Below are 11,852 nucleotides of genomic sequence, written 5' to 3'. Positions count from 1 at the left end.
AAAAAAAAAAAAAAAAGTAGAAAAAGAAGAAGATTTATTTTGCCAAGCCTGGGTGCGGTGGCTTACATGGGAAATTCCAGCACTTCGGGAGGCCGAGGCAGTTGGATCTCTTGAGGCCAGAAGTTCAAGACCAGCCTGGCCAACATAGCAAAACTCCATCTCTACTAAAAATACAAAAAATTAGCCAGGCGTGGTGGCGCACACCTGTAGTCCCAGCTACTTGGGAGAGTGAGGCAGGAGAATCACTTGAACCCAGGAGGTGGAGGTTGCAGTGAGCCAAGATCGTGCCACTGCACTCCAGCCTGGGTGACAGAGCAAGACTCATGTACTCCACCGCCCCTGTCCCCCCCAACACACACCATACACCAACTGTGGCCACGTTCCTATCCATCTGCCCTTTTAGCCTTGGCCATGGGGGAATTTATTAATTTTACTTACTTATCCCACCTTATTGTCAAGACCCAACATACAAAGAATAAATTTTAGTCAAATAAAATCCATCAATTTGAAAGATATCTTTGTAAAAAGAAAACAAACACAGGAAAATAAGATGGATTTGGGAATTAGGTTAATTTCCAAAATGTAGGCCAGCAAGACAATCTACTCTCTTAGATGCGGGCCACAAATTTGGCTCTATACTTTCTAGCAACTAACCCAAAGAGGGAAATATAATCAAATATGAGATTTATGGTGTCCATAAGATAAAAGCACTATCTGCTGAGGAAAAATCCAAAAACCAGAAGAATATTCCTCCTAAATACCTTCATAGACGGAATCCTGTGCTGTGAAACCGATGTCTTCAACAACAAGCTTAAGGTAACTATAGAGATGAATGTCACACTGAGAGCTGGGGGACTGAGCAAAGGAAGAAGGGGAAAGAAGGAAAGGAAGGGGCTGTAGGAGAAATCCCTAGTGTGGTTTGTGTCTGGGCAGAAGAGGCGAGGTAAGATTTACTTGGTAAGAATTAGCATGCTTCTTGCCAGGCGCAGTGGCTCATGCCTGTAATTCCAGCACTTTGGGAGGCCGAAGTGGGTGGATCACCTGAGGTCAGGAGTTCGAGACCAGCCTGGCTAACATGGTGAAACCCGATTTCTACTAAAAATAGAAGGCGTGGTGGTACATGCCTGTAATCCCAGCTACTTGGGAGACTGAGGCATGAGAATCACTTGAACCTGGGAGGTGGAGGTTGCAGTGAGGCAAGATCGCACCATCACACTCCAGCTTAGGCAACAAGAGTGAAACTCTGTCTCAGAAAAAAAAAAAGAGCATGCCTCTTCCTCCAGCCCTTACCAAGCCACAAGCATTCATGGTCCCTGAAAAAATGTAAGATTATTTTTTGTTTCTCTTAAAAGAAATAACTGGAATTTTCCCCGACAGATGAAGAAGAACAAATAATAGCCAAAATTGTTGAGCTGCTGAAATATTCAGGGGATCAGTTGGAAAGAAAGGTATGGAACACCTTGAACTGATGTGATTGATTTCTGTGCCCATGCACTAGTACACGAGGATGGAATTGTACTCCAGGTTGCAACCTTATTCCTTTTCTTTTTTTTTGAGACGGAGTCTCGCTCTGTCACCCAGGCTGGAGTACAGTGGCACAATCTTGGCTCACTGCAACCTCCACCTCCCAGTTTCAAGCGATTCTCCTGCCACAGCCTCCCGAGTAGCTGAGACTACAGATGCTCACCACCACGCCCAGCTAATTTTTTGTATTTTTAGTAGAGACAGGGTTTCGTCATATTGGCCTGGTTGGTCTCGAACTCCTGACCTCAGGTGATACACCAGCCTCGGCCTCCCAAAGTGCTGGGATTACAAGCGTGAGCCACTGTGCCCGGCCTACCTTATTCCTTTTCCAAGTCCTGGTTTCTACTTAGTCCTAAATTTTATTTCCCTTGGAGTCAAAATTCTTCATGCTGGTAGAATCTCAAAAATGAGTCACTTTGGAAAACATAAGTAAACCTTCTGGAGCCTCCTTGGAATTTTTGGAAACTGAACAAGGAGCTTGTTATTGCAGGAAAAGACACCAGTAAATTAAAATTTGCTGGATGGAATTATTAATGTCGTTCCCTATGTAACTGATCCTCACTGAAGTTTAGATTCGCGTTTGCTTTGCAGGCTGGGTATCTGTGTCCCACGGTTGCTCCAAAGCTGGAATACGTTCTGGAATCTTTTTCCCCTGTAGTTGCTGGACTGTTGTCTGTTTAAGGGCTCTCTTAGCATTTCAGCCAGGGAGGCATGCTAGTGTTACTGGGGGAATGTATGGATTTCCTGCCATTTGGAAGTTGAGACCCATCCCTCCACTCAGGAACGGGTGAGAGTTGTCTTCAGGTAAAGAGTTGGTGAGCAAACCTTCAACAGAGTCAGAAGGGCTTCTCTGTGCCTCCTGGGTCCATAACCCACAGACGACTGGGTAGTCTCTAGGATCTGTCAATCATCTGGCTTGCAGACATAGATCCTTGTTTTGCCAGAATCTGTGGCGAGGGAGTCAGACCCCGGGGGTGGGGATGGGAGGTTCTGCAGGAAGACGAAACAGCTCCTGTCTCTATAGCTTTGTCAGAAGTGTGCCCAGAGACTGGTGACCCAGAGGGCGAAGCACCTGGGAGATGGGACAGAATGAGAAACAGCGAGAAAACCAGGGATATTAGGTTAAAGAAAAGAGAACGGGGTGTGTGAGCTTTGGGGCCACAAGTAGAAGGTAGAGAGGGGTGCAGAGGAAGCAAGAGATAGAACAGGATGCGTGATTTAAGGGCACCCCTGCATTTCTCCAGAGCTAGTATCATGGATACAGAAATTATGCCTAGTATGGGGTGATTGATTTCTACTTATGGTGAGAACGAACTTCCATTCCTGGAGAATGGGTACTCCAGGCTGCCCATCAGAGTCAACGGGCGCCTTGTGACGGAATGATCTTCCTGTCACAGGAAGAATTGCAAGTAGGTGCCAATACCAGTTAGCAGTTCAGCACAGAACTCCGAGGGATCCTTTAGACATCCTCAAGAGCTCTTTACAACCTGGAGTTTCTGTGGCTCTCGCGGCAGCCTCCTTCCCAGCTTCCCTAAGTGGTGACTTGCGGTCAGTGGTCAGGGAGGTGGGCAAGGTGGAGTGGGGGTGCTGGAGGTGGGACGAAGGCCATCTCTCAGGTTGTGAAGAGTGATGGTTTCATTTTCACCCCCACAAACTACCACTTTCAAAAGCCTCCCTTTGCCTGCTGCTCTCTGTTGAGGAGTTCGGATATTTTACATTGTTTATGGCAAAGCCTTGGTTGTTATTTCCTTTACACACTTCCCCACTAGGGAGCTCTGCTAGGGACACACGGTAGGTGTGACCTTGTGCTGTGGGTGCCAAGCTCCCACTGCAGAATGCCATGTGTGAGGCTGCAGGGGATCTGCAGAGCCACTGGTCCCGAGGGCACACACAGCCCAAAGGCCCATCCTACGCCTCCAGGAAAGGCCAAAGAGCCAGGTGCACCCGAGAGGGACAGGCAGGGGAGGGGTGAGGAGGTGCCGATGGAAGCCCTGTCTTTGTGGCGTTTGATTCTTTTACTGTTCTGGCACAGTCCCGACTTGGCTGCCTGCTAGGGTTTTGAGCCTGGCCTCCTCCATTGGAAAACTGATGAAGAGGAGTCCATCCCCTGTTATGGAGGAGGCCGGCCATGCCTGCTGCAGAGTCACAACCCAGACGGGGCCTGGATGGTGGGAGTGGGCTTGGTTCAGGGAAAAGACAGGTCTGCCAAAATCTTCCAATCGCATCTGACTCATCCCCCAGATATCCCTTTTAGAAACAATATGTGTTGAAAACCCACTTGGCTTATCATTCCTCTAGGACAGAACTAGAGGAATTTCAAATAAATATTTTGTCCCTGTTCACTAAGAAATTTCCATTTTCACATGACAACTGGCATATTAACAGACATTTCAAGAATGCTTTAAATGAAGATGATATATAGCTTTTTGATATGAGCCCTGATTTTTCAAAAGCAGAAGAGGCAGCCTTGATTTTGTTTTAAAGGCATGGTAGCCCAAAGGAGGTAAAGCAGAGAGATACCAGGTTCAAGGGAGGGCCAGGAGGTAAAATCAATAGGGTAGAATAATGGGAAAAAAATCAGTGAATTGGAGTTTTTTTAAGTGAACATATGCACGCGAGGGAGTCTTCCCTGACCTCCATGCTCCCATAGCATCCTGAAAAATGACTCGCATTTCCAGAGCACCCCTTCTATGTCCAGCACTATAAAGTGTTCAACTACCCTATAGTATAGGGCCAAGCACAGTGGCTCACACTTGTAATCCCAGCTCCTGGGGAGGCCAGGGTGGGGGGATCACTTGAGGCCAGGAGTTTGAGACCAGCCTGGGCAATATAGTAAGACCTTGTCCCTAAAAAACAATAATAATAAAGGTTTCTTAAGAAAATGAAGGCTGGGGATGGGCTCAGTGGCCCACGCCTGTAATCCCAGCACTTTGGGAGGCCGAGGCACGTGGATCACCTAAGATTAGAAGTTCAAGACCAGCCTTACCAACATGGTGAAACCCTGTCTCTACTAAAAATACAAAAATTAGCTGGGTGTGGTGGTGTGTGCCTGTAGTCCCAGCAACTTGGAGGCTGAGACAGAAGAATTGATTGAACCCGGGAGGCAGAGGTTACAGTGAGCCAAGATCACGCCTCCGCACTCCAGCCTGGGCGACAGAGTGAGACTCCATCTCAGAAAAAAAAAAAGAAAGAAAGAAAAGAAAAGAAAATGAAGGCTGGGTGCAGGGACTCATGCGTGTAATCCCAACACTTTGGGAGGCTGAGGTGGGTGGAATGCTTAAGCCCAGGAGTGGGCAACATGGCGAAACCCCATCTCTACAAAAAAAAATAGAAAAAACTTAGCCAGGTGTGGTGGCATACACCTGTAGTCCCATCTACTTGGGAGGCTGAGGCAGGAGAATCGCTTGAGCCTAGGAGGCAGAGGTTGCAGTGAGCCGAGACCACACCACTGCACTCCAGCCTGGGCAATGGGAGTGAAACCCCGTCTCAAAAAAAAAAAAAAAAGAAAGAAAATAATTACCCTATACTATCGATAGTATCACCATCCTAGTTTAGAGATGACAAACTGAATCTGAGAGGTTAATTTCCCCAAGATTGCATAGCTAAGTAAGAGGTGAATCCAGGGGTTTGAGCCAGACAGTGATTCCTAAGCTTCAGATCCTGTCCATTACACTACCTCCAGCAAAGCACATTGCATTGTTTTGTAATTCCCACTAGACTGTGAGCCCTTTGAGTGAGGACCTGCATCTCAGTCATCCATACTAGCTGCCCATTATAAGTGCTCAGGAAATATCTGTTAAATGTCAGATGAACTGACTGTTCCATTTCATACACATATTTGTGCCGATGGAATGAATTCACCGAGTGGTACATGCCCATTCTGGTTCTGCAGGACGCTGCCTTCATCCCCATTCCCTTGGTTGACACCAGCATCCAGGGTTTTCCAGGGGGTGGTTTGATGGCCTGCATTTGAGCTAAAGAAAGAACTTCCGTCTGCCTCCTGGAGCCAAGCTACTGTACTGAGTGCTTATTCTCTTGTACACAGCTGAAGAAAGATAAGGCTTTGATGGGCCACTTCCAGGATGGGCTGTCCTACTCTGTTTTCAAGACCATCACAGACCAGGTCCTAATGGGTGTGGACACCAGGGGAGAATCAGAGGTCAAAGCTCAGGGCTTTAAGGCTGCCCTTGCAATAGACGTCATGGCCAAGCTCACAGCTGTTGACAACCATCCGATGAACAGGGTGCTGGGCTTTGGCACCAAGTACCTGAAAGAGAACTTCTCACCATGGATCCAGCAGCACGGTGGATGGGTAAGCGTATCGTATTTAAAAACAAATTTTCTCAGAACTCAGAAGAGATGAGATGGGATGGAATTTTTTTTTTTAATTTTTTATGAAGGGAACACATCTATGAAGCAGTTCTCATGAGTTTAGGACACTTGAGTGGCAAGAGATAGATCCCATTGATGGGAACATATTTTTAGTGATTATCTTCATCATCAATAAATATTTACTGAGCTCTCCAAGGGTATGTAGGGTATGTGTGGATGGAGAGGGACTGGTCAGATGGAACAGGAAATGAGGAGATGCCGAGATAAGAAATGTTTAGATAGATGTAATTTCTGTTTTCACAAATTTTGCAGGCAACGGAAGTCTGGCAGGGAGACAAGGGGAGGCAGACAGTTCTCCACATTTGCAGATACTTACAGGTCGCAGGGACTAAGCCTCATGCAGAGACTCAGGGTTCACGACATTTTGTCATTGCTGCTTTGACCCAGCCATTTTGAGGGTGACATTTTGATACCGAATAAAAAGCCAACAGTTAAACTTTCATTTTCAATTACCTGATACCAGTCAAAACAGACCTCTTTCCCCTAGGCCTCAAACCCTCTCCCATCCCTCATCCCCAGTTCCTCAGGTCTCCTTAAAACTGCCATGTTCATACGGCTACATAAGGTCCACCGTGTCAAAATGTGCTACTCCGGAACTTTAACTCTTAACAGGCCTAGGCATTCCTAGGCGGACAGACCTTCACCCCACATTATCCTTAGTTCGCTTTCCACTAGAATGGTCCAGGGGCCAGCAGGAGGATTGAGTTGGCTCTAGGCATGGCTGGAGTGACCCTGGGACCTCCACACAGTCTTGGTCTCCTTGCTCACAGAAGGCAAGTGCAGCTGGTCTTGCCCAAGGGTCTTCAGTGGCCACCATGGCCTTCAGTGCCTGCCATGGCCTTCAGCGGCCACCATGGCCTTCAGTGCCCGCCATGGCCTTCAGTGCCCACCATGGCCTTCAGCGACCTGCCATGGTCTTCAGCGCCTGCCATGGTCTTCAGCGGCCTGCCATGGCCTTCAGCAGCCTGCCATGGCCTTCAGCGGCCGCCATGGTCTTCAGTGCCCGCCATGGTCTTCAGTGCCCGCCATGGACTTCAGCAGCCACCATGGTCTTCAGTGCCTGCCATGGCCTTCAGCGGCCTGCCATGGCCTTCAGCGGCCGCCATGGTCTTCAGTGCCCCCCATGGTCTTCAGTGCCCGCCATGGTCTTCAGCAGCCACCATGGTCTTCAGTGCCTGCCATGGTCTTCAGTGCCTGCCATGGTCTTCAGTTTCTGTACATTGAGTTCCTTTCTATTTTCCACTTTTGCACCAAGTATGATAACCCTAAGTGGCTGATCTGAACAACCAAGGCCGTTCTTAAGAATTCTAAACTTAAGCTGCCTTAGTTTATTCTAAAAGGAGGACAGGTTCCTCAACATTGTTTTAGTTCTACCTATTCTTCTTTCCAGGATTCCTCTACTCCAACAACCCCCTCGAGCCCTCATCTGCCCCAGAGTCTCTCCTGACCCTTCTGGCTCAAAGGCTGCACAGCCTCTAATCTCCAACACTTCATGTTTGCACCCTAATAATATACAAAAGATGATCAAATTCCCAATTGACTATGTTTCAAGCATTCATTTAAAAAATCATTGTTAGTCCTCTTAATATATTTTCTCAGAGAAATTATAATTATCAATTGGGTTCACAGGCCAGCTCTCAAAAATCTATTTAATCCACTAATGTAGCTAAAATACCATAAATATGCTATAAAAAGCAGTGGTTCTACACCAAAAGCACAAGCAACTAAAGAAAGAATAGATACATTGGATTTTGTTTTGTGCTTCCAAGAACACCACCACCAAGAATGTGAAAAAACAAAACAAAACAAACAAACAAAAAAACAACCCACGGAATGGGGAAAAATACTTGCAAATAATATCTCTAATAAAAGACATATCTAGAATATATAATGAACTATTATAATTGAACAATAAAATGTCAAATAACCCAATTTTCAAATGAGCAATGGATTTGAATAGACATTTCTCCAAAGAATATATATAAATGGCTAAAAGCACATGAAAAGAGGCTTGTTTGACATCTTCATTTCAACAGTAGGAAAATGCAAATCAAAGCAACATTGAGCTCTAACCACTATGGTGGCTAAAATGAAAAGGAAAAGTATTGATGTTGGTGAAGATGTGGAGAAATTGGAACCGTTTATGTTGCTGGTTGGATTGTAAAATGGTGCAGTCCCTTTGGAAAACCACTTGGGAGTTCCCAGAAATGTTAAATATAAAGTTACCAATTCCACTCCTGGATATATACCCAAGAAAGTTGAAAACATATTTTCATACAAAAATGTGCACATGAATGTTCATAGCTTCTATTAGCCAAAGAGTGGGAGCAACCCAAATGTCCATCAACTGATGAATGATGAATGGATAAGGAAAATGTAGTATAGCCACCCAATGGAATATTATTCCACTATAAAAATAAAGCAAGTATTGATACATGGATGAACCTTAAAAACATTGTGCTAAGTGAAAAAAAGTCAGGCAAAAAGGCCATATACTGTATGATTCCATGTATAGGAAGTGTCCAAAATAGGCAAATGTATAGATACAGAAAGCAGACTTGTTGCCAGGAGCTGAGGGTGAGAGAATGGGAATAATTGCTAATGGATGTGAAGTTTATTTTTGGAGTGATGATAATGTCCTAAAATCAGAGGTGATGTTTGCATAACTGTGAATATACTAAAAGTGAATATACTAATTCACTGAATTAGTGAATTTTATAGCACAATTATATTTCAATAAATCTTTTATAAAACTAGCAGTTCTAATTCTAGTAATCAAAAAGAGGAAAGAGAGATGAATACTTTTTTTTTTTTAATTTGGCTGCTGGTACTGGAGAAAAAAAAACAGTTCCAATTAGAAAAAAAAAAAAAGATGAATTATTCCATAGGAATACTAAAGCGGATTTCCAAAGGCTTCAGAACTTGATGGCACTAGTTCTTTAACATCTGTAGTTTCAATTCAAAATGTATTTCTTATCCAAGTTATCATAAACCTTAATCTTAACTCTTGGCCGTAGTTAAGTTTAATTTGGAGCATGTCAGTGGAAATTAGGAGAGGGGAGAAAAATAATGTGAGAGGGGATGACTAATTTTTCCAAAGGGTACAAAAAAAATAAAGGATGTTGATAAAGAATATTTATGAACTGATATGAGCTATGGAAGTGTGAAGGACATGTGGATTGGGGCATGTGCTCAGAGTCCCTTAACGGAAAAAAAAGAAGACACTGGGAAGTAAGCCTCCTGGGACTTCCATTGGCACCAAGTGTCTCAATGGCTGTCTGTGCTGTCCTTGTAGTAGTGTGGGAGGAGAGAAATCTAGTCCCATGCACAAGCTTTCCGGAAGCTCAGGGTTCCTAACTATCTCAGTATTCCACATTTCATAGGAGTACATGTCATCTTCCCAACTAAACTGCAAATCTGTAAGGGTGAGATTGTGTATTTTATGATGGCTCCTTTAATCTCCCATAGCTCCCATTCCTCTACATAACACCATAGATGTTCAGCCAGAACTTGTAGAACAATGAATGAATCGATCAAATGAAAGAATAGCAACTCTATCTACAAGGCTGCCAAACAAGCTACTGTGAGATTCTGATTTACTCTTCGGTTCTTTGTTCTGTCTGTGGAGCACCATTCACATAGTTACCTTGCAGTCCTGCCACCTCACCCATTCTGTAGCACTTTGAAAGGAGAGGGTTGTAACCTCCATAGTCATTGACCTTTCAGTACCCACTTTTTTTGAATTTTAAATACACCCTCGAAGCCCTCCCATCTTCAAGAAAAGATCCAGCCTGTTAACTCTGGGTGTGTAACGTTAAGACCTTAGCTGATGCTTTCCTTGCAGGCATACCAAGAATGCCAGTCACCTCTCCAAACCCTCCCCCAAACTAACATGGTCTCCTGAGCCTTGGGTCGTGCCTGGGATAGAGCGGAGTTAGCAGCCATATGTTTTCACTTCGACAGTAAATCTGACTTGGAATTTTAAGAATCTATTTTTCCCCCTCTAGGAAAAAATACTTGGGATATCACATGAAGAAGTAGACTGAAATAGCAGATTTGTCGTCAGGAATACTCATCGCCTGCTGTGGCCCTGTGTGCACTGGCCTCAGATGGACTACAGGAGATTACAATGTACAAGGCAGAGGGAGCACTGACGTTTTCAAAACCATTGTTCCCGTGACTGGAGAGGCATCAGGAGAGGCCTTGTTCGTCTCCAGCTCATAGAACGTAGCAGCGTAGTCCTTGACATTGATGTTTTTCAGGCCCTCCATTGAGTGCCCGAGGAAATCTATAAAGATAAGTGGCGATGTTGTTCCAAACACTCAGAACAGATACCATCATCCTGCCTTTGTTAGCTGCTGTAGGGAAAGTGTGTTACAGATGTCTGCTGACCTCACAGGGGTGAAATGATAAACTGTGCATGTGTTTACACTTCCGTTTCTAGTACTATTTATTTTTAAACTACACTTGGGGTGGCCTAATACCTAGGAAGATGTTGCTCTTCACGTTAGTAAACACAGCCTAAAGAAACTCTTAGGTTTACTGCTAAGAGTTTCCATTTGTTTGGAGAGATAACTGTTGTCTGTGCCTTTCTGAAAAACTTCCATTTGGTACAACATTTTTACTTCGATACCCCCTCAACCCTTTTCTCAGGGACCACACCTCTTCTTCCCAAGGTCCCTGGGACTTCATCATTCTTTGTGGTAGTGCAATGATTGGTAGCAGGTAAAATAAATACATAGAAAGACAACTGTCAAAAGAGTGTCTTCTGATTAGTAAGTAATAAGTCTTCTGATTGAGCATCAAATGAGTTAATTTACATAAAGTGCTTAGAACATTTCTTGGTACTTAATGTTATGTCTTCACTTATGGTCTCTAATATGTGCTGCTCTCAGCTAAGCTGCCAATTTCCTCTTCTGTCAACGCAGTCCCTGATTGTTTTCCTGACATTGAGGCTGTGCAGTCTAAGGATTTTTAGAAATATGCTCAATAGTAAGTGTTCAAGACACAAAACAATTTAAAAAATACTATAAAATATAAGGTCTTACAAATTTCTGGATCTCTAGTACCCAGCAGATGGCCTGATGTAAAATTGGTGCTTAATAAACCTTTGAAGAATAAATACATCAATAAGTCAGACATACTCTCAGGTTCAAGGGAAAACTGGATCTATCTATTATCAAATGCTTCACTAGCCTACCCATCTCAATCAAATGAGTTATTCTCTTTTGTTTTCTTCTCCCACATGGAAGTCATCAGTGTTAGGGATAGAGAAGTCTCCATTTTTTTGTTTGTTTGTTTTCTTTTGTTTTGAGACGGAGTCTTGCTCTGTCGTCCAGGCTGGAGTTCAGTGGCGTGATCTCGGCTCACTGCAACCTCCACCTCCCGGGTTCAAGTGATTCTCCTGCCTCAGCCTCCCAAGTAGCTGAGACTACAGGCACTGCCAGCATGCCTGGCTAATTTTTTTTTTTTTTTTTTTTTTTGTATTTTTAGTAGGGACGGGGTTTCACCGTGTTAGCCAGGATGGTCTCAATCTCCTGACCTTGTGATCTGCCTGCCTTGGTCTCCCAAAGTGCTGGGATTACAGGTGTGAGCCACCACGCCCGGCCAGGAGTCTCCTTTTATACATGGAGACACTGAAGACCACCTCTTCCTCCACTCTGATCCCACCATTCCAAACTCTTTGCAGTTCCCCAAAGGTATTATGCAACCTGGTACCTCTGAGCCTTCATAACAATATCCTCTCTACTTGGAGTGCTCTTCCCTGCTGGCTTCCTTTCCCCCTATTTCCACTAAAACAACTAACTCTAGCTCATCATTCCATATTTCCTTCATTTCCTCCAGGACTCATTTGCTAACCCTCCCTTGGCCATCACGTGACTGTATTTGGATGCCTTTTCCCATAAGATGCTCCACATCACCCTGCATGTAGACAT

The 11,852-nt window shown here is 44.5% G+C and overlaps 1 protein-coding gene across 2 annotated transcripts in view; it reads left to right on the top strand.

Moving 5' to 3' along the window:
* The window catches only part of BCL2L14 (BCL2-like 14 (apoptosis facilitator)), a 36,288-nt gene extending 25,254 nt beyond the window's left edge, over nt 1-11,034 (top strand). For both annotated transcript variants that reach the window (XM_011993645.1, XM_011993646.1), the window contains exons 4-6: nt 1,378-1,448; nt 5,570-5,836; nt 9,924-11,034. In XM_011993645.1, the coding sequence (XP_011849035.1) occupies nt 1,378-1,448; nt 5,570-5,836; nt 9,924-9,962 (377 nt within the window). In that variant the 3' untranslated portion in view covers nt 9,963-11,034. The remainder of the gene's footprint in view (nt 1-1,377; nt 1,449-5,569; nt 5,837-9,923) is intronic.
* Nucleotides 11,035-11,852: the final 818 nt, after the last annotated feature.

The sequence above is a fragment of the Mandrillus leucophaeus genome, unplaced genomic scaffold, assembly GCF_000951045.1.
Source record: "Mandrillus leucophaeus isolate KB7577 unplaced genomic scaffold, Mleu.le_1.0 Scaffold431, whole genome shotgun sequence".
Taxonomy (NCBI): domain Eukaryota; kingdom Metazoa; phylum Chordata; class Mammalia; order Primates; family Cercopithecidae; genus Mandrillus; species Mandrillus leucophaeus.
This window is presented reverse-complemented; position numbering and strand designations above follow the sequence as displayed.